The sequence below is a fragment of the Sprattus sprattus genome (genome assembly GCF_963457725.1).
Source record: "Sprattus sprattus genome assembly, chromosome: 20".
Lineage (NCBI taxonomy): Eukaryota > Metazoa > Chordata > Actinopteri > Clupeiformes > Clupeidae > Sprattus > Sprattus sprattus.
In genome coordinates, this window is record NC_137918.1 from 10,375,119 (window position 1) to 10,397,618 (window position 22,500).

The 22,500-nt window shown below is 46.8% G+C and overlaps 1 protein-coding gene across 7 annotated transcripts in view; it reads right to left on the minus strand.

Annotated features, from left to right (window-relative positions):
• Positions 1 to 22,500, minus strand: part of macf1a (microtubule actin crosslinking factor 1a) — a 129,860-nt gene that overhangs the window by 64,148 nt on the left and 43,212 nt on the right. For all 7 annotated transcript variants that reach the window (XM_080859317.1, XM_080859316.1, XM_080859313.1 and 4 more), the window contains 21 exons: positions 21,569 to 21,652; positions 21,164 to 21,271; positions 20,787 to 20,885; positions 20,374 to 20,523; positions 19,982 to 20,073; positions 18,725 to 18,860; positions 10,412 to 16,438; positions 10,082 to 10,237; positions 9,667 to 9,882; positions 9,293 to 9,448; positions 7,930 to 8,229; positions 6,864 to 7,013; positions 5,531 to 5,764; positions 5,042 to 5,215; positions 4,147 to 4,488; positions 3,756 to 3,947; positions 3,426 to 3,602; positions 2,737 to 2,860; positions 1,793 to 1,992; positions 987 to 1,304; positions 47 to 213 (listed from right to left, as the gene is read on the minus strand). In XM_080859317.1, coding sequence (XP_080715443.1) covers positions 47 to 213; positions 987 to 1,304; positions 1,793 to 1,992; positions 2,737 to 2,860; positions 3,426 to 3,602; positions 3,756 to 3,947; positions 4,147 to 4,488; positions 5,042 to 5,215; positions 5,531 to 5,764; positions 6,864 to 7,013; positions 7,930 to 8,229; positions 9,293 to 9,448; positions 9,667 to 9,882; positions 10,082 to 10,237; positions 10,412 to 16,438; positions 18,725 to 18,860; positions 19,982 to 20,073; positions 20,374 to 20,523; positions 20,787 to 20,885; positions 21,164 to 21,271; positions 21,569 to 21,652 — 9,602 coding nt within the window. The remainder of the gene's footprint in view (positions 1 to 46; positions 214 to 986; positions 1,305 to 1,792; positions 1,993 to 2,736; positions 2,861 to 3,425; positions 3,603 to 3,755; positions 3,948 to 4,146; positions 4,489 to 5,041; positions 5,216 to 5,530; positions 5,765 to 6,863; positions 7,014 to 7,929; positions 8,230 to 9,292; positions 9,449 to 9,666; positions 9,883 to 10,081; positions 10,238 to 10,411; positions 16,439 to 18,724; positions 18,861 to 19,981; positions 20,074 to 20,373; positions 20,524 to 20,786; positions 20,886 to 21,163; positions 21,272 to 21,568; positions 21,653 to 22,500) is intronic.

Genomic DNA, 22,500 nt, shown 5'->3' on the forward strand with positions numbered 1-22,500 from the left:
ATGATGTAACACAGAGACGGTAATGAGTTGTTTTGACTGAGCTCACCTTTCGTTGACATTGGCCTCCAGCAGGGTGAAGTCGTCCGTCACCTCTTTGGTTGCGTCTAAGAGGCTCTGTGTGTTGGTGAGGGTGGCACACGGACTCAGGTATTTGCCCAGATCTACAAATGACTTCAGCTGGCCAGCCTCCTGTTCCAGGTCTGATCTTATGTCCTGTGGGGAAACAGAGTGATGGCCATTCATCTCACAAATCTTCACTAATTTAGAAGCACCCTGTTTAACAAAGACGTCTTACATTATGTTACAGTTACTCATCTAACATAGACAATCCTACGCATCTGAGGGTTCGGCTAGGGCGTATATTTCTTATCTGCATGTACACACCAAATCAAACCCATCTTTGGGGTTGTGAGTGCAGGATCTTAATGCTTCACTTCTGTGGTCTGCCTGAAGTAGTTCAAAAAGAAACCCAACACGCTGGCAGAGATATCAGTGCTTGTATTGATTCCTATGATTTAGAGGCATATCTATGACAAGAAGACCAGTCTAAAATGCCACGCCTACCAAGTGTGATGTAAGGCCGAAAGCCTACTCATTTCCCCCCCGGGACAAGAATGAAAATGGACAGGACAGTTATTTTCCCATATGCAGCTTGGCACAATAAAGGGCCAAATTACAGGCCGCGCAAAGAGAGAGCTATGCCCTGGTCTAAATGTAGCCCACTGCAAAGAAAATGACAAACTAAACAAGCCAATCCGGCCGTTTGTCATGAATCTATTCAGAAAAACACGATTATATTTTTCACGTTTCACAGCAATGTGGCATAACTGTCTAAGCTGAAACGGCATTAGCATTTTGGCGTCATAATGTAATTGTTTGGAAAGTGTTGAAAGGTTAATGGTTAATAAAAATAGGCTCCAATAAAAGGCAGTGGTCTTTTAGCTCTTTTTCATCTATGAGTAGTCATGGTTGAGCTGAACATTAACCTCTATGGTCTGTCTGTAGTCCTCCACGCTTCGGTCTGGCTGTCCCACAGGCGACAGCGCCCTCTGGTGGCTCTGGGTGAAGCTGCGTAGGTCGGCATTGAGGCGCTCAAAGCTCTCCAACTTGGGCAGGAGCTCACGGAGCTCCACCTCCCGCTCCGACTGCTTGGACTGGGCCGAGGTGTAGCGCTGGCTCAACTCCTGCAGCTCCCCCTTGAGGCCGGAGGCCGCCGTGGCGTCTGCCGTATGGAGCAGCCGGGAGACAGAGTCGTGTGTAGCATCCACACTGCCCTGGCGTGACAGAAGCTCCTGACGTAGTTTCTAAACCATAGTGAAGGATAGGGTGAGAGAAAGCCAAACCATTAATGAAATTTACCGAGCCTTACAGGGGGAATTCAGACAACATTATTTCAGTAAAAAAAAACAACCAAACCCCCTTAAAACTCAGTAAGTGTCACCCCAGCAAAGGGTGTCTTACTTTTAGCATGGAAAGCTATATATAGTAGCTCAGTCTAGATCAAAGCTTTTCTGGGATAACACTTCACTTTTTATGATTATGGATTCAGTGAGGGAGGCTGAATTGATGTATGACTGTTCTGTCTGTATATAAGCATCTTTGGGTGCTATCAGCTTGTACATGTGAGTCATACAACCTGTGTGTGTGTGTGTGTGTGTGTGTGTGTGTGTGTGTGTGTGTGTGTGTGTGTGTGTGTGTGTGTGTGTGTGTGTGTGTGTGTGTGTGTGTGTGTGTGAGTGAGTGAGTGAGTGAGTGTGAGTGTGTGTGTGTGTGTGTGTGTGTGTGTGTGTACCTGGTTCTGTGTGAGTGCCTCCTGCACGGCCTGCGCCTGGGGCTGAACTGGACCTGGAGCCGGCGCCAGCCCATTGAGCCAGGAGAGCAGCGCCCTCAGCCCCTCCTGCACACTGACTGACTGGGCCATGGCCGTCTGGAGCTGATCCGCACGGGCCGACGCCGACTCAGACAGAGAGCCAAAACGGCCCCCCAGACGCTCTGCACAGGAAGAGAGAAGAGTACATGATGAATGGTTTGAAGTGGCTGATTCAGTCAACCTGAGGCATATATATTTATATAGATGCTTAGGTGAGCATTTGGTTTCTGTTTTTTATTTGATTTTATATTTTATTGTGATGTACTGGTACAGCACTTTGGTCAACTTGAGCTGTTTTTAAATGTGCTTTATAAATACATTTGACCCGACTTGACTTGTTTTAATAACTAAAGGTTCCAACAAACCAGTAAACAACTGTTGCCATGAATAATGAGATGGCGACCTCTCATTGGTTGGGCACTGGATATCAAGTTAAAGGGTGTTGACAATGAAAACATTGCAATAAAGTCTCTATTTTTAATGTGCTGCAGTAAGAAAGTGGGTCTCAGTTCAAAACATTCATGCAGTGGTTTGCAGTATTGAGCCATAATCACAATGCTGTAGAAAAGGGTATTTTTTAAATCATGTTGGGTTTCTGTTTTTAAAGTTTTGGGGTATACAGTGCCTTGCATAATTATTCACCCCCTTGGATGTTTTACCCTTTAATTGCTCTTAGTATCCTTTTTTTGACTGATTTATAGAAGCAATAAAAACATCCAAGGGGGTGAATACTTATGTAAGGCACTGTAAATATAGAGTTCATGGTTTTGAATTTCTCTCCTCATGAAGCATGAATGCCATGAGCTCTGCATGGGCTCTCAGAGAACTCAAACGTTGAGAGACGGGACGCAGGGTTTGTTACGTGCCTGCGGTGCTGTGGATGTCTGCTGCCTTGAGGCTGGGGGTCTCTCGTGTGCTGGTCAGGTCTTGGCCTGCCCTCTTCACCCTCTCCAGCTGCACGGAGCGCTCTGCCAGCTCATCCTGCAGAAGCTGACACACAACAGGATGGAGAAATGAGTGCGGAGACGCATGATGAAATGATAAACTATGGAAGTGGGTCAAAAGTCAAACTAATCTAAATGGCAAATTGTATTCTGTAATGCCTGCATTTGTGTCTTTGTGTGTGTGTGTGTGTGTGTGTGTGTGTGTGTGTGTGTGTGTGTGTGTGTGTGTGTGTGTGTGTGTGTGTATTGTTTGAACTTGTGGCGTTCATAGTATGCTCTGTAGTGTATGTGTATCTGTGTGAGTGAGATCAAGTGGTTCTCTGCTTTAATGCTAATAGAAAACCCGTTAGCGTCTCGTGTTTGTGACTGAGTGACTGAGTGACTGAGTGACTGAGTGACTGAGTGACTGAGTGACTGAGTGACTGAGTGACTGAGTGACTGAGTGACTGAGTGACTGTGTGACTGAGTGACTGTGTGACTGTGTGACTGTGTGACTGTGTGACTGTGTGACTGTGTGACTGTGTGACTGTGTGACTGTGTGACTGTGTGACTGAGTGTCTGAGTGTCTGAGTGTCTGAGTGTCTGAGTGTCTGAGTGTTTATGTCTCTTACCTGTATCGCCCGTAGTGAGTTTTGCAGTGCCTGTGTGTCGGTTTGTTCTCCGCTTGGCTTCATGGTGCTCTGGCTCTTCTCCTGGGTATTTAGCCACGTGTCCAGTGAACTGGCCTCGTCCTGGTACTGCTGGTACCGCTCCAGGATCCCACTCAGATGGGAGCCCAGATCGGAAGACTGGGGAGGAAAAGACAAGGAGTGAGGAATGTGGGAATGAGCAAATCCTAAATCTCTACTGTTAATCTTCTGTGTTTTGCCATTTTTTGTGTTGAAATGCCACAGGGTGTCACTTGTAATGCAAACTGTGTTGTGCGTGTCGTGAAACTGTACCTTGCTGTGCAGTGCACCGTAACGCTGTGTGGTATCCTGTAGCCGATCACTGACTATATGTTTGGTCTCCTCCAGGGCTGGGTCTTCCCCGCCAACCCTCTCAAGAGCTCCCTGGACTGAGTCCAGAACCTTCTGACCCGAAATGGACACGAAGCGCAAGTCTGCCTTGTGACAGATCACATCCTCCGCCAACTGGAATAAATTAACAGTTAGTTTTAATGTAGTTAGATTTCTAATGTAATAGAACTTATGACCAATACAAAACATGCCACAACACTACCAAAAATAACTTCAAATATGAACTATGAACTAATAGATGTAATGTGGTGACTGATAGCAAACTAATAAGTGTAAGGTCACATATACATCTCATCACCAAACCATCCAATACCTTTTTGTGCTCTTCTAGCCGATCCTTAAGCCCTTGTGCATCGGTTTCTCCTTCCCCCAGGGAACGGAGCTGACCCTCGCTCAGTTCCAGCCAGGCAGCCAGGTCTCCATGCTCCTGCAGGAACTTGGCAAGGTCGTCTTGCAGGGCGTCGGCGCGTCGGAGCTGGTCCTGGCAGCGCTGCAGACGCTCCTGGTGCTGGCTCTGCAGCCGGTCCATTTGGGCCCGGAGCCGCTGCTTCTCCTCGGGGGGCACGCTGGAGTCGGGCTGGGCCAGCAGGGAGCGCGTCGACTGGGACGCCTGAAGGAGGTGCTCCTGCTGCTCCTGGAGGTGCTGCAGCTCCGCCTGAGAAACACACACCACACAACTCATCAGGTTCACACACTACACAACTCATCAGGATCACACACTACACAACTCATCAGGTTCACACACTACACAACTCATCAGGTTCACACACTACACAACTCATCAGGATCAAGACCAGGAACACAGAGAATCAATCAATCAGAGACCAACGCTAACAAGTATGAAGCTTATTTGCAATAGTCTATGAAGTGTCTAGGACATCTGCTAAACATTTTTTTATTTTTTATTTTATTTGGCTTCAAACGCCTACTCTAAAGAACAATGTACCACGCCAAGATGGCTGCAGAGACTGAATATATGGGAGAAATAAACGTCATCACAGAATTGAATGGTAATACTAGCTGTATTGTCAAATGCTAAGAATCACAATAATATCGCACGTGGTCCAAATATCACAATCGCATCGCATGTCACCTCTGGCAATTTCAAACTACTCAATATTTATAACAATTCTTGAATTCTTTGAGCTAATGAATTGTTTTATATTTCATTCACACTCATTCTGCCATGACCCCAATCAATGACCCACCTGCAGCATGCCGCTGTGAGACTGCAGGCTGCCCTGTGATGCAGGGGAAGATGCAGAATCAGTGACCGCTTCCCCGAAGGATCGCCTCCGGTCCGGCTGGTCCAATGAGGACAGCTCCTCCAGCAGCGAGTCGATTTTCCCCCGAGTCTCCTGCAACTCCTCCACCGCCTTTGCCTTCAGGGGGGGCAGAGAGGGCAACCAGGGATGAGATAAATAGCATCATCACAGCAGAGGAATGATAACAACTACACGACTATTTAAGAGTAAAGTAACATTGTAATGCTGGTCATCTAATAATAAATAATAGGATGTTGCCAGATATTAAAACTGTTAAAATAGATACATAAATTGCTATATTTATACAGAAAGGTAAGCAATGCAGTATGAAAATAATATAATATATGTTCACAAAGAAAATGGTCACTGTTTTATGAAAAATAATGGATCAGTAAAACTAGCTCAAACAGGTCTGAGACTGGAGGAGCGTACTCTCTGTGTGTTCTGTTGGACCGTGGCGCTGATGGTGGTGTCCAGCTGGGCCAGTGATGAGTGGGTGGTGTCGGTCAAGGAGTGGTACTGCTCCTTCATGCGGGAGAGCGCCCCCTGCAGGTTGGTGCGCTCCTCTGGACTCAGGCTGTCCCCGCGCTCAGCCAGGAACTCCTCCACTGAGCGGATGGCCTCCATCACAGACTCTCCTTTGGTCTTCAGGTCTTTCTGCACATCCTGAGGGCAGACGGCCAGGGGGTACATGTGTGATTACATCCATGGGGTACATGTGTGATTACATCAATGGGGTACATGTGTGATTACATCCATGGGGTACATGTGTGATTACATCCATGGGGTACATGTGTGATTACATCCATGCAGTACATGTGTGATTACATCCATGGGGTTCATGTGTGATTACATCCATGGGGTACATGTGTGATTACATCCATGGGGTACATGTGTGACTGATTACATCCATGGGGTACATGTGTGATTACATCCATGGGGTACATGTGTGACTGTGATTACATCCATGGGGTACATGTGTGACTGTGATTACATCCATGGGGTACATGTGTGATTACATCCATGGGGTACATGTGTGATTACATCCATGGGGTACATGTGTGATTACATCCATGGGGTACATGTGTGATTACATCCATGGGGTTCATGTGTGATTACATCCATGCAGTACATGTGTGATTACATCCATGGGGTTCATGTGTGATTACATCCATGGGGTACATGTGTGATTACATCCATGGGGTACATGTGTGACTGTGATTACATCCATGGGGTACATGTGTGATTACATCCATGGGGTACATGTGTGACTGTGATTACATCCATGGGGTACATGTGTGATTACATCCATGGGGTACATGTGTGATTACATCCATGGGGTACATGTGTGATTACATCCATGGGGTACATGTGTGACTGTGATTACATCCATGGGGTACATGTGTGATTACATCCATGGGGTACATGTGTGATTACATCCATGCGGTACATGTGTGATTAAAGCCATGGGGTACATGTGTGATTACATGGCTTTTTAATTGTGAGCTAAAGCTGATATTTTGAGTGTTTGTAAGATTACTAGAATCATTTATTGGACAATTATTAAGGTAAACCAAAGGGTATTTTTCAAGGTAGTATGAATAATTTACGATCGTTTATGATGGCTAGTAATTACAACACAAACACGGTTGAAAAACATGAATACACAAATAATATAACTGACATGACCTAGAGCACAAGAGACAAATACTATTAGGTAATTGAGTGCAGACAGAGGAGTGGCATGAACGATTGACTATCTTACCTTTAACTCCTTCTGTTTCTGCTGCAGCTCGTTCACGTCTCCAGACTCTGCTCCAACCTTCTGATTCGCCAACAGGCTGGCCGCTCCAGCCAACCACATGGTGAGGCCATCTAACTTCACGGAACATTCCGCCTTCTGCTGCTGGACCACCTTCACAGCGGAGATGGAATCATTACGACGAGGAGCTTTGACGTTCTTGAAGCTAATGAGGATCTCATTCTCATCACATTTTGAATTGATTTGGCATGTTCTTCTAACACATATCACCTATCACTTCAACCTCACTTCACCTCACTTCAACAGCCAATCTCACACACGCCACACACACAAAAACTGCCGCAACGTGAATGCTTGCATTTTCAAAAAATCACCCCAAACTATCAATGAACAGGAGATGCTTTTTTGAGTTTGAGCAGGATGTGTCCAGAAATCACACACAAGCAGACAACAACACACGCAAACGACATAAACAGTGGAAATATATCTGGTACGCATGGGGAAAAAGTGCAGTAAATTCCCCCGGTGGTTGATGTTACACTGGGAGGAGAGAGATAAGGAAACGATAGCAATTCATAAGAGCATGGGGCTGATTTAAAATCTCCGAAGGGGCACAAGCATTTGTCTTCTGTGGCAATCTGTAAGAGCAAGGCAGACACACGTTAATACACACGTTAACGAAGAGGAACACACACATGCGAAGAGGCACACGTCTGAACGGAAGCCAGTGATGGTAGTAGCACTAGAGCTAAAGCACTCTGCTCAGTCTTAAGCAGTGACAGCCTTACTCATTCCAGTCACTGATATTGAGAAACAGGTGGGTGTGAGCATGTTCATCTTCATTAGCTACAACTGAAACCCTAAGAAATATGCAATTCTATGTTAATGCTAAGTATGTGGTGCTTTTCGGGTGGGCTAAAAAGATTGCATTAGTCATGCCGACCACTTATGAGTAATGTTATTTAACTCTAAGAGTGAGTGCTATTGTAGGTGTTAACAGTGTATTAGTAAGTGTCTGTTTCAAAAAGCATTATCCACTGCGCAGTCATCCACCCTGGTATCTCCAAACCTCTCTCTCCCTGCTGCTCTCCTTGGCTCTCTTCTCCTCCTCTTGCTCCTTCTCCTTCTCCTTCTTCTCCTGCCGTTCCCTCTCCTCCTCTCTCGCTCTCTGGGCAGACAGGGCCTCGGCTCGGGCGTGTGTCCGACCAGCAGCCTGGTGGAAGGACCCCTGAAGCTGCTGCAGCTGCCCCAGAAGATGCCTGCTCTGCTCTGGCACCAGGTCCTGGGCATGCTCTGAGATGAACACCTGGATGTCCAGGACCACTGAGCTCACGTCACTGGATCGAGCACTGAGCAGATCCTGCAGCTCCTATGAGAGTGGACAAAGATAAGGAGTGAACAGTTATTTAAAGGCACCCAGTGCAACATTAGGGCATCAAAATGGAAATATTCTGGATAAGACAATCTTTATGATATTGACATTTACTTCACCATATTAGCACATTTGCATCATTATTTGATACTTTGGGCGTTAAAAAGAGCGCTAAAACTAGCCGCAAGAGCGTAGCCCTTTATTTATTGGTGCCACCAATAAATAAAGCAGGATTCCAGTCAATGGAAAAATGGCCTCTCCCCACCGGCAATTGTTGTTGTTTACGATTTTCTATCAGTTCTCACCACACAACAACGTCTCATCTTTGCTCCTTGAATGTCGATATGTAATGGTATGGATTTATTGAAACTTACTACGTGTAAAAAAGACTAGAAATGGAATGTTTATTTTTCGAGTCTCAAGCCTGTAAAGTTGCACTGGGTGCCTTTAAGAGGAACAGATATATTACGACAAGAGAGACACAGAGACTACACTGTATGTATGCATATTCATCACAGCAATGGAAAGGAACACTAACTTCTGGAAAAGAAACTGGTCAAACACTTATTATTCTATTAAAATTCACCATCACCCTTGCTCTCAATGCATGTCTATGTTTGTTGCTAGATGCCGTCTGGCTTCAGTCAGCCAGATAAATAAAGTTCATGCAGGGTTATAAAAGTGAACCAAGGATGAAGAGTGTCATTCTGCAGATGGACAGATATTCAGGGAAGACAGAATTAGGGTGACACAATGATGCAGCAGAACTGATTCAGACGGTCAAGAGATAGGACTAATTCAGACGGTAAAGAGATAGGACTGATTCAGACGGTAAAGAGATTGAGTGATTCAGTACTGGAACTGAAGAAGAAGAGATATGCATACAAAAAGTTGGATTTAAAGGAGAAAGAATATGAATACAGTGTGACAAACAAACAAACAAAGAAAAAAATTAAATTGAGAAGAGAAAAAACCATGAGAGGGACTGAAAGATGCAGACAGCAATAAACAAGAAGTAAGGCTGAGTGATGACAGAGGAGGTGATTATGCGATAGCCCACCTTGCAGAGCTGCAGCCTTCGTGTAAGTTGTTCAGAGGTACTGTCTTTCCCAGTCAGTCCCTCAGTCTGACCCATCTGTGCCTCGGTGCCTTTGAGCCAGGAGAGGAGCCCCTCCACACGCCCTCCAAGAGACTGAAGCTCTGTCCTCACAGCCTCCTACAAAACACAAAAAACACTCATCCATTAGGACAGGCCTACAAGCAAAACAAAAGTCCCTCTGGCCTAATTTATTATTTAACAACAAAATTGCATAATCTGTTAAATACATGGACCTGAAATCTAAGTTCACATTGGTTGACCTCACAAAACTATTTATTTGGCAAGATGTTAACATTATTAGGGAATCTAAAACAAATATTGCCTAAAGTGTTCACCTTTTGTGAATCACGACGATCTTTTAGGCCTTGCAAAGATTTCTGTGATAACTCTTCTGCTGTTTCATAGGCCCGAGCCAGGCTCCGCCCATCCTTCTCCAAAGCCTTCAGCAGCTGAGGCGGGACCTCCTCTGAGCAGGACTCAAGCAGACTCAGAGCAGCATCCACCTCCTTCTTGACCTCAGGCTCCAAATCAGTCAGCTCCAAGGCTAGGGTCTAGTGAGAGAATGATATAGAAAACAAAAAACAACTATCAGGTATTATGGCCCAATACATTTTTCTGTGGGGTCTACATCCTGCTGTGTTTAAAGAACGTTCATGTCATTCATATGGTTACTTGAATATGTGCCAACACTGTTAACAGGCACTATCCCTTTACTTTGGATAAGCAACTGCATATATTACATATTCCTACCTCAGTCTGTTTGATGCTATCATCCAGAGCCACGAGGCTGCGACCCACTGCTTGCTGCTGTTGTTGTTTGAGGCGGACATCAATGTGCCTCACCATGGAGAGCAGCGCCACAAGCTGCTGGTCATGTTCAAGACACTGCTGACGAGCTAGTGAGGACTGGGAAAGACCAAAAAACAACTCGTGAATAAAAGCATGTTGGGATGAGTTTGATTTGAAAAAGAACACAACAATAGACAGACAGACAGACAGACAGACAGACAGATAGACAGATAGACAGATAGACAGATAGACAGATAGACAGATAGATAAATACTTTATTACAATGTTTACCTTGCTCTTCTTTGCAGGGCTCTTCTTCTGCACCATCTCAGATGCTCCCATCTCTCCACTCTTCTCTTCAGCCTCTCTCTCTCCCTCCTCCTCCTCCCAGGTGGTGTCAGTGGTGTCTGACCCAGTGATCTCCTCTGACACTGAAGGCCCAGACTCTTCTGGAGATTCCAGAGCTTCAGCTTCCTCTGTGATGTCAACGCTTCGGTCAGTCATGGCTTGAAGTCCCACTCGCTCCCCCTCTGGTTCACGAAGTGGTTTACGGAGTTTTGTGCTCTGAGTGCTGGGGGTCTCGGAGGGAGTTTTTGCTTGTCTATCTGGGCTAATCTCTAGAGCTGGTTTGATAGGCACTGGTTGGTCTTGGACTTGTTGGACTAAAGATTGTGTGAGTGGCCAGGTGTCTTTTTCAAGAGCATCCTTGGCGTGTTTATCATGAGTACCCTTAAAGATAGCATCTGTGTCAACTCCAGGAGTAGTCACCACTTCTGGCTGCCCATCAGAATCTGAGATAATTCTCTCCACAAACTGTTCCACGTGCAAAGTTTCTGTGACATCAGCTTCAGGAGACGAGACCCTAACATTACCAATCTTGAGTCCTTCTACACTGCTGTCTCTCTGTTGATCATCTGTGGAGTGACCCTTTGTCTCAACCTTAGGCAACTTGAACGAGGCTGTGCTCGCTCTTGAAGCAGTGGCTTCCGGCGATTTCTTCTTTAGTTCAGTTGCATCCCTTTTCTCTTGGTCATGTGTCTCTGCAGTAACAAACGGAGCCTGTGAGTCAGTGCTCTCCTTCAGTGTTCCCTCCAGCTGTTCTATCTCTCTGGTACCACTCTCCTTTGTAGGAGGCACTGATGGTTTCTTTTCATCCTTAGGTTCTTCCACGTGATGCTCCTTCTGTTCTATCTCTCTGGTATCACTCTCCTTTGTAGGAGGCACTGACGGTTTCTTTTCATCCTTAGGTTCTTCCACATGATGCTCCTTCTGTTCTATCTCTCTGGTACCACTCTCCTTTGTAGGAGGCACTGATGGTTTCTTTGCATCCTTAGGTTTGTCCACGTGATGCTCCTTCTGTTCTATCTCTCTGGTATCACTCTCCTTTGTAGGAGGCACTGATGGTTTCTTTGCATCCTTAGGTTCGTCCACGTGATGCTCCTTCTTCGAGACACCATGACGCAGAGCTTCCAGCTCCTCTCCCACCCTCTTGTCACTGGCTCCTCGTTCGAACACCTTCCTCAGGAGACCCTCCTTGGCTTTCATGAGTAAAGCTTCTTTCTCATGAGGTGCTGCAGCTGTCTTTGTAATATCTACAGTTTCCTTTTCTTTACCGTCATGCTCTCCTTTCTCTTCGGTTTCCTCTGCCACTTGCTGCTTTCCTTTCTTACCCCTCTTTTTCTTCTTCTTCTTCTTTTCTGTCTGTCCACCAACAACCTTCTCTTCAGGGATCTCACCCACTTTTTCTCTTTCCACATTCTCAACTTTGTCCTTAGGAACATCTTTTGTTGTTTGTGGTCGCTGATCAAATGGGCTCTCAGACCCTTGAGCCAAACCCTTGGTTCTTGTTTCAACCACTGTTCCAGCAGAACCATCAAGCTTCTCCGCACTGACAAGAAGATCACTAATTCCTTCAACTTTGAGCTCCTGACTTTCTGCACATGACGTGATGCGCATCTCTGACCTATCCCCTTTCTTGAACTTGCCGGATTCTTGATATGGCTGTAACAAACCTTTCTGTGATGATGGTTTCTTGTCTTGCGAATTCATGTCCTTTAAAGTTTCTGATTGTGTAACAACCGTAGAATCAATTGAATCAACATCGGATGTTGATTGAAGTTTAACAGTTTTTTCAGCCGTGATGTCTTCTTCCATGCTAGTGTGCTTCAAACCTTCTGCCTCGTCATCCTGATTACTAGATGTTAAGATGTCATCAGCTTTTTCAAGGCCCTGGCCATTCTTGGCTACAGCAGATTCTGGCTTAAATTTTTCTTGAGAGATTGAAATGTCCTCTCCTACAACTAAATCACTGGTCTCACCAATGCCACTAGTCTGCATGTCAGTGGACTGTTGGCTGGAGTCATTAATCTGATTTGTATCCTCTGGTGTTTGTGTAGCCCCATGAGGTTGTGTAGAGTGTAAATACATAGATGAGGGCTCAACATCAGTTTTCATGTCTTCCATGACCTTGACGTCCTGCTCAGAGAGTTTTGAGTGTAGGTCAGTTTCTAAGTTTTGTGGAGGCTGTATTTCAAGTAGAGCCTGCTGAATCCTCCTTTCTGCATTCAGTGCAAACTCTGTCAACATTTCCATTGAACTATCAGACTCCATGATCTTTTCCTCCATTGAGTCAAAACCTCCATGAATTTGCCCCTGCACAGACTTCATTTCATCTGATGATGAAGAGTCCATATTATCCTTGGATATCCAGACAGGCTCGACTGCCCCCATCTGAGTAGAATGCACCGGGGGTGAAACAGTGTAGACATCTTCTGCAGGTTTCTTTATCTGTTTATCCTGATTTGACCCCGTTGATGTTAACAGTGGGCTCCGGGTGCCATTTGTGGATGACACCAGTGTCCCTGAACTCCCCCCTTCAACATCTTCATCATCATCGGTGGAACTCAAATTGTCCTGGAGACCTTCTGCCATGCCTCTAGTAATTAAGCAATCTTGTATGGCCTCCTTTAGATTAGGAACTCTCTCCCCACTCGTTGGGTCGATCAGGCCTCCTTTTAGGATCTGGTTGGCAGCAATTTCCTTGGCCATGTCTTCACCAATAAGTCCTCTACCAACAGCTTCTGGCAGGGGCAAACGTTCTCCACTGGAGATGTCAATAACCCCTCCTGTATCTGCCTGACTCTGCAGCATCCTTAATGCTGCGACTGGGTCCACATGGTGTGATTCTACTGCCTGGGGTAAGGTCAGTAAGTCACCAGTGTGTTCATCAAGTATTCCTTGAAAGGGTCTCACCTCCAGGAACCGTCTCCCAGTATCAATGTCGATCTTGGCCTGGTTCACAAGTTCCAAATATGGTATGATTCGAGCACTGTGTGGATCCATAACCCCGGTCTTCACCGCTGGTGAGGTCATGGCTGTTTTTGCAATGTTGTCATCCAAGAGGCCTTGAGCAACTGCTCCAGTTAATGATAGTCTAGATCCTGAGGCTGGATCAAAAACTGCGCCAGTGCTTGCCTGGAAGAGGGCAGACTCGGGTGCGGAAACAAATGGCTCCTCTCCCAGTCGTGCTTTCTCAACCTTCTCCAGATTCTGAACCATCTTGTCAGTTACCAGACCTCGTTGCTTAGCAACAGATACAGATAGCCTCACGCCAGACCCATAGTGCACCAGGCCGCCTTCTGCCACTTGCTGGGACAGGGTTTGTTGTGCGTCTTCCTCAGTGATCAGACCTTTCTGCAGGGACTCCTTTAAAGGCAACATCTCTCTGGTTTCTGGATCCACCACCCCATCCATTTGAAGCTGGAGTCTTGCCTTGGTGAGTGATGTGTGTGGGTCTGAAGCCTTCCCACGACATGCCTTCTCCAAAGCCAGCAGCTCCTCTCTCTGGCCCTCTTCAATCAAGCCTAGATTGGCTGCAAGAGTCACAGACACCTTCTTGTCTCTGCGGAGGTCAACCACGCCACCTGCCACCACCTGTGCCTCTAGCAGCCGAGTTGCTGTGTTCTCATCTACGAGGCCTTTCCGGGCTGCTTCTCGGAGGGAGCAGAGACGCCCACGCTCAACATCCACCACTCCGGCGAGAGTCTTCTCTGATTTCAGAACACTGGACAGAAGGCTCTCATCCATCAGACCCTCTTGCACAACATCATCCACGCTGAGACTCTCACAGGCATTTACGTCCAGGAAGCCCCCAAAGAGCCCCGCTTCAACCATGAGCTTAACAGCTGTGTGTGCAGGGAGAACTCCCTGAGCAACCGCCTCGTCTAAGAGTAGCCTATCACCACACTCAGTCAACAGACCCCCTTGCTGCAGCTCCATGGCCATCTGCTCCATCTCTAAACTTTCCTCACTTTGTTCTGCCTTCACATTTTCTGTATCAGCTCCTTCTTGCCGTTCTCTTTCCCTGGCTGACCGTCTGGGTTGTGAAGCATGTACACGCTCATCAGACAAAGACGGGTGCAGCCATGCTGTGTCTAAAGGTTTCACCACGTCAGACACAGTTTCAGTCCATTCCATTTCCGTTTCTTCCGGTCCCTTTTCAGGATTCACCACCTCAGCATGCACATCCCTACCTTCTACCTCTAGCTTTCTGACTTCAACAATCTCCCTTCCTTTTACAGGCTCAGTAAGAACCTGTATTTCTTCCACAACCAAGACTTTTTCATCTGTCTTGACAATACCTTCAACATCTTTTGAGAAATTGTTTCCCTCTCCATCACCTTCACCTGTTTTAACACCTTCCCTTTCATTCCCGTCTTTTTCCGCGTACTTCTGAGATGAAGGTGCGACTTCTGTCTGATTGTCGGATTCAACAATGTCGTCCACATCATGTTTCACCTTCATCTGTTCCGTCAGCTGGACATCCCTAACTGCCTCACTCCCATTCCTCATCCATGCGTCTGGAGCCTGTTTCTCTGACACATCCATCTGGGGATCGGCTCTGCTGTGTTCAGCAGCACAGGCCAACTCGACCAGCTCAGGTTCAAGCAGGACCAGGCGCTGGCCTGAGTGAGCATCAATGTAACTGTGTTTCCTCAGGTGGGCCATGAGCTGATGCTGAGCCTGCTCCTCAGGTGCTGCCTCCTGGTTGCCGGTGGAGACCACAGGAGGAGATGCAGGAGGAGAGGAGGGTGGAGGGGAGGTGGAGCTGCTCCAGTTCGGATAATTCAGTGCCGTGGAACCTGGCTGGTCCATACCGGGCAGCACATCTGGAATGTCCACCTGCATCAGAGTGTCCACCACATTTGGCTCCAGTATCTCAGTGGCTTCTTCTAGAGGGACCACCTGGCTGCTCTCAGGTAGGTACAGGGCACCTATAGCATGTCTCTGACTCAGAATTTGCCTTGCAAGTTCTCCTGATACCACGCCCTGCTGCAAAGCCTCTGTGATGGGAAGCAGCTCCCCTGACTGGGGCCACAGCATCCCCGTGAAGGCCCAGAGTGCCTCTAGGACACGGAGGGCCATGCGAGGCGACAGCAGGTCCCTTTGGACGGCCTCTTCCAACCCCAGACGCCTCCCATTGGCTGGATCCAGGATCCCTCCGGCCTGAAGCTGACGGGTGAGGAGGGCACAGGCAAGGTCGTGGTCCATCAGGCCAATCCTCACCGCCTCGTCCACCGTGAGCCGGTGACCGGAACGGGGGTCCGCAATACCTCCTCCAAATAGCTGAGCTTCCAACAACCGTATGGTCACCTGCCGATCTATAAGGCCCTCCTGTACCGCCCTAAAGATGCCAACCTTTCTGCCCGATCGCAGGCAGACTTTGCCTCCAGGCTGTTGGCTGACCGGTAGGAGGCGCAGGCCTGTCTCAGGGTCGGGCACACAGCGCTTCAGCAGCTCTTGCAGACTCAGCTTCTCTGCAGTGTTGGGGTCGATCAGCTGCCGCCGGTTGACGGAGCAGCACAGCTTGTTGTAGATGCGTTGGGACAGGAGGCCATTCTCCATGGCACTGGTCAGGCTGTGACCTTCTCCCTGAGGGGATGCCCTCACCCCACCTGTTCCAACTTGCAGCTGCAAGATACGCAATCCCACATCCTCCTTAATTATCCCCTCCTCTATTGCTGCGGCAACTGGGATCAATGCTCCTGCACTGGGCCGTGTTTGATCTATGAGGTGCAGTGCAGCCTGTAGCTCAGACAGTGACTGGCTGGTGTGGCTGTCAATCAATCCACAGGCCTGGGCCTCATCTAGAGATAGACTACTGGGGGAGTTGGGCTGCAGCAGCCCCCCAGTGATGACTTGGGCCTCCAGCAGAGTGAGGCAGGTGTCCTGGTCGATGAGTCCCCTCTGAGCTGCCTGGAACACAGGGAAGGTCTCCACTGTGCCCAGGTCAATCACTCCAGCCGCAGCAGCCTGGTCCTGTGGAGAAACATACACATTAAAGAGTTTGCCTTTTAACATATGCTAAAGCTTAGATATCTTTTGTAAACTTCATAACTCATATGTTCTATTTCTAACAGAAAGCCCTTAAGAAACAGCCCCAAGAAGAAAGCTAAACCACAAATGAAACACCCAAAGACTAAATAATAAACACCCAAATATGTAGGCTTACACAATTTTAAAGTGTATTATTTGTGTCAAATATATGTAAGTCTGTACATCATTATAATTGTATTTTATGATTTCTTTCCAACACAATAGAATCAATAGTCAGCTATCTTGCATCTACTAAGCACTATGCATGCAAATAGCGCGTTATAGGACAAAAAATGCAGCATGAGCCTAAGATAAAAAAGCACACCAGAAAAGTGGGGACAGCACAGTGAAACAAAAAAAGAATAAAACCATAGAGAAAGCAGAGAGTTGGCATAAAGGAGGGATAAAAAAAACAGAGAGTGAGAGAGAAAAAGAGAGAGAGACTGTTTGGAAAGAGGGGCAGATTGTAGAGTTTGTCATGGCAAAAAAACATACCAACAGGAGAGATGGGGCTTAGAGAAAGAGAGAGAGTTCGGGGTAGAAAGTGGGTAGCTCGCCTTGGTAGCGACGGTAAGAGGGAAAGCAGCACTACTTACCGTGCCGGAGCTCCTGTGATGCACACACACTGACAGGCCGCCGGCGGCAACGCAGCGACAAGGTGAGTAGCTGCGAGGTTAGCGATCTGCATGCCACACTCTGCTGCCTGTGGCCACGCCCACTGACTCAGTGCTCTGAGGCACACATTCTGGCTAACACCTGGTGCAGGACGCTCCCCTGACCTACTGAGCATCGCGCCCAGACTTACCTGTAGGATTAACTACAGAGGAGGACTCCAATAGAATGTCTCTCCACTAGCAAGCTGTGCTAACCCTTTATAGCTACCATTTCTTGTTGGGATCTAATCACGATACCCATCTTCTCTGTGATTGGTGGATTTGATGAAGCCCTCCCAAACACACCTAAAAACTAAGTCCTGTGTTTGCTGACTGGCCCTGGCTCAGACCAATGTCCTTGTTTCGTCTCCAGGCAGCTGTTAGTGATTTTGAAGCAAAATGCTGATTAGGTTTCACAAGGAATTACTGTATTAAAAGACGTAGACCAGAGAGAGCCGGTCTTTCAAACAAAAACAATTGCACACGCTTGCGCACACACACACACACACACACACACACACACATACAAACACACTTAGAAGTGTAGTTGTGATCTGGACACACCATGCTCAATCAGTGAGGTGTTGGTTGAGTATTGGCCACTTGTGCTCAATCTACATAAGTAGATAGAATCTGGACTCCAGCATCTTTATACTAAATACAAATACCATCCAAATAACCCCCCAAAAAAACATTCACGGGCACAGGCGCACGTACACACGCACACACACGCGCACACACGCACACACGCGCACACACACACACACACACACACACACACCTCCATACACACACACACCAAAACACACTTACAGAACTATCTAAACAACAATATGACTGTGTTCTATGATGACTGCATATGTGAATATAAATGCCTGTATGGGGGTTCTAAATGAGACATGAATGATCTATAAACTCAGTGAACTCTACATGGTCTTTAAATGTCATGGGAATACAAGATGGCTGCTTGTCTTAACTAGTGTACATCAACATGAAAATGTCAATTCCAGCTAGTTTTGAAGAGCTACCAGCTGTTTTTACAGCAGCCTATGAGGGAGCTCCTTCTGTGGGGGACACAGACACTTCCCACACATCTAAGCTTCTTAAACCAATGTGTGTACAGTGGGCCAGGTATTAGTTATTAAGTGAACGTGTTTAATGATGACGGCAATGGTGATGGTGATGGTGATGCTGATGATTGTGATGATGGTGATATCTGGTGACTGCCAGTGTTAGGAGGTCATTGCTCCATGCCATTAACCAAACTGTTATACCATGAACCCAGATGTATGGAGGTGGAGATGGATGTGAAAAACACCACAATGTGACGGGCAACACAAACCGTGCAGCTCGCATAATATCACACACACAGACGCGCACACATACACACTCATCAAGCACTTTCCCTGACAGTGAGAGTAAAAGCCATATTTCACACACAGGAACAGGAACACAACCGTATAAAGCAACATATTCAAGAGGCGCTCTTTTTGCGGTAAGCTTGAAGCATCTGCAATTCCTGCACTTCCTGACTCTACCCCCCTATGTCCACCACAAACCCCGAGCACCAGGCTACCTTGCGCTGCTCCTCCTTGGCCAGGGTCTCCTCCAGCTGCTGCACCTGGTGGGTGGAGCTCTCGCACAGCTGGTTGTAGGTGGAGGTGAGGTCCTCCAGCTGAGAGGTCACCTGAGCACGCTCCTCTGGGGATAACCTACAGGAAACAGAGACAACATGATGGGGGGGACTGATCACCTGGTTCAGTGTGTGTGTGTGTGTGTGTGTGTGTGTGTGTGTGTGTGTGTGTGTGTGTGTGTGTGTGTGTGTGTGTGTGTGTGTGTGTGAGAGAGTGTGAGTGTGAGTTTGAGTGTGTGTGTATTTTGTTTTTACTCAATTGATGCATTTACTGCAACAGTGCGCTGCATTTCCAATATGTGTATTTACTGTAAGAGTGTGCATGCGTGAGTCCCTGTGAGCATCTGTGTTTCTGATGAGTGTGTGTACTCAGTGAACTTACATGCTGATGAGTGTGTGAACTTACATGCTGGCTTGTTTAGAGTGATGAGTGTGTGTACTCAGTGAACTTACATGCTGATGAGTGTGTGCACTCAGTGAACTTACATGCTGATGAGTGTGTGAACTTACATGCTGGCTTGTTTAGAGTGATGAGTGTGTGTACTCAGTGAACTTACATGCTGATGAGTGTGTGTACTCAGTGAACTTACATGCTGATGAGTGTGTACTCAGTGAACTTACATGCTGATGAGTGTGTGTACTTACATGCTGGCTTGTTTAGAGTGATGAGTGTGTGTACTCAGTGAACTTACATGCTGATGAGTGTGTGTACTCAGTGAACTTACATGCTGATGAGTGTGTACTCAGTGAACTTACATGCTGATGAGTGTGTGTACTTACATGCTGGCTTGTTTAGAGTGATGAGTGTGTGTACTCAGTGAACTTACATGCTGGCTTGTTTAGAGTGATGAGTGTGTGTACTCAGTGAACTTACATGCTGATGAGTGTGTGCACTCAGTGAACTTACATGCTGATGAGTGTGTGAACTTACATGCTGGCTTGTTTAGAGTGATGAGTGTGTGTACTCAGTGAACTTACATGCTGATGAGTGTGTGTACTTACATGCTGGCTTGTTTAGAGTGATGAGTGTGTGTACTCAGTGAACTTACATGCTGGCTTGTTTAGAGTGATGAGTGTGTGTACTCAGTGAACTTACATGCTGATGAGTGTGTAAACTTACATGCTGGCTTGTTTAGAGTGATGAGTGTGTGTACTCAGTGAACTTACATGCTGATGAGTGTGTGTACTCAGTGAACTTACATGCTGGCTTGTTTAGATAGGAGGAACACCTCGGTGCTCCGGATGGCCTCTGCAACCTCCTCTTTCTTGGCAGCGAGCTGCTCATTGATGGCCTGCGGAAACAGTACGGGTTCATTTATGTGGTCACTCTCAGAAAATCCATCCAGCTGGACGTAACAAAAGCCATTCCAGTCGGATCTGTCCACACTCTCTATGGAGTTTTTTCCCTGTTTACACTACCTTTATGTTATGTTAAGATGGGTCACACAAGGCTAGCAAAAAAAATCCCTTCCAATCCATAAATGCTCATAAAACCTCTCTATATCTCAGCGTCTTTTAACTTGCTGTCTCCCTACACCCACTAAAATATGAATAGCATTTATGTATCTCCTGTTGCGTTTGGTGGATCTTACCTGCTGTGCTGCCAGTGATGACTCCACAGATTTAGGGTCCTGGCCATGTGACCTTTCAACGACCCGTGCTCGGTCCTGGACGCCTTTGACCCAACCCAGCAGGTCAGACACCTGCCCCACCCGGGCCTGCCGCTCCTCCTCCACCTCTTTCTGCAGGACACACACACAGGGGGAAGCATTTTAGTGTGACACAGTGCCATGCGTCAGTGCCATGGAGGAGGCATTTAAAGGTAACACTCATCTCCTGAACAACATAGGCATTTCAGTGTGCAGTCTTTATAAACATTGCCATTCAATAAATATGAATTAAAGTAGCATTTCAAGTCTTGTGTACGTTGCATGTCAACTGACTACTTCTTTGCCTCTCAATGCTGCTGTGTATCAATGACCAACCCAGTCTGTTCTGAGCTCACCTCTTCCTCCTCCAGTCTCCTCAGGGCATCACTGATGTACTTGACATGCTGCGTTGTCAGGGTAACCAGGGCTGTGTAGCGTGTGCGGAGGTCCATAAACTGCAATGACACGAGATACACATAGTGACGCACAGAACACACACACACACACACACACACACACACACACACACACACACACACACAGGCCTGTGCTAACCTGGTCATCACTTCTTCAGCCCTGCCTATGTGATTAGACAACGCACCTCTAAATTCCTCACCAACTGGACTCATAATCATACATTCTTGTTCACTACATCCAGTGTAATACATCTTCACTGCTTCAAACCTCGCTGTTACATAGGTGCTGTGTCTACCATGGTGCCACTTAGTCTCACCTCCTGTGTGACCGTGTCTGACGAAGAGTGCATCCTCCTCCTCTTCACCGGGGTCTTCTGAGTCGACTCCACAAACGCTCTGAATGTCATCAGCTGCAACTCGAAATCCTGGCAGAAATACATCAGCAGAGAAGAGAACTTAGTCCCAGGGTCCCAACATTCATAACCAATGCAACCATCACACTGCAGAGATAACAGTAAGATAACAGATAACACTCCTGTGTAGACTATATCTATGGCACTGACAGTTAAGATAAGATTGCATGTTCACATTCAAATGATCCAGATTAGAATATGAGTTCATATTCATATTTGCATTTTCCGATGATGCACCTATAATATATGAGACATCTGCCAGAGATTAGCTGATAATCCAAATAGTGTCACCCTTAAGAGAGGACTTACCTTGACAGCTGTGCAATACTGCTTAGAATGGGTCTGACACTCATCCAGTTTGGTTTGGTTCCTTTCAATCTCAGCCACCAGTGCCTGAAGAGAGACGCAGAGGAAAAAACATTCAGTTTAACGCAGACAAGCGGTGAAAACCCATCAGACACGTGTGCTTCTGATCACCCATCCAAAGACAGAATCTTACAGGATTCATATAAAGAACACACACTAACAGCACCCACAGACACTAACAGCACCCACAGACACTAACAGCACCCACAGACACTAACAGCACCCACATACACTAACAGTACCCATACTCTCTGACAAAATAATCCATTCTCTTCTCAGTCAGTCTTATAGGGTTTCTATGCAGTCATTTGAACAGGTGTGCTCTGCTCATGTGTTTGGAGTCAGTTGAAACATCAAAACACAGAGTGCCACAGAGACCTACATTGAATTAAAACCTTGCTCTCTGTGTGCGCTGACCCTATGGGCTACACGGGTACTCAGCTCTGCCACTTACGGGGCAGAAGGACAAATCCTCCTGAGTAGCTGAGTAGCATCAAGCCTCTAGACCTGTTGACCCGCACCCGCAGTAATGAGTGAATTCTGATGGGTCAGTGGACTATTGGGCAACAAACACAGAGTGAGCTTCAAAGCTGTTAAGTCCTCATTCTGGACTAAACAGAGAGCACACTCAACACACACAGGACTCCGCTTCCTTAGTACGCAATCATCCATATACTGTAGCAGAAGTATCAGATTAACTCAGGCATACTCTACCCAAGTCCTGCTGCTCTGACAAAATGAGCTCATCTTCTGCAGGGAGAATGCAGATGTGCCGTGTGTTCTCTCTAGGTTCTCTCTGTGTTCTCTCTGGGTTCTCTCTGTGTTCTCTCTGGGTTCTCTCTCTGTTCTCTCTCTGTTCTCTCTCTGTTCTCTCT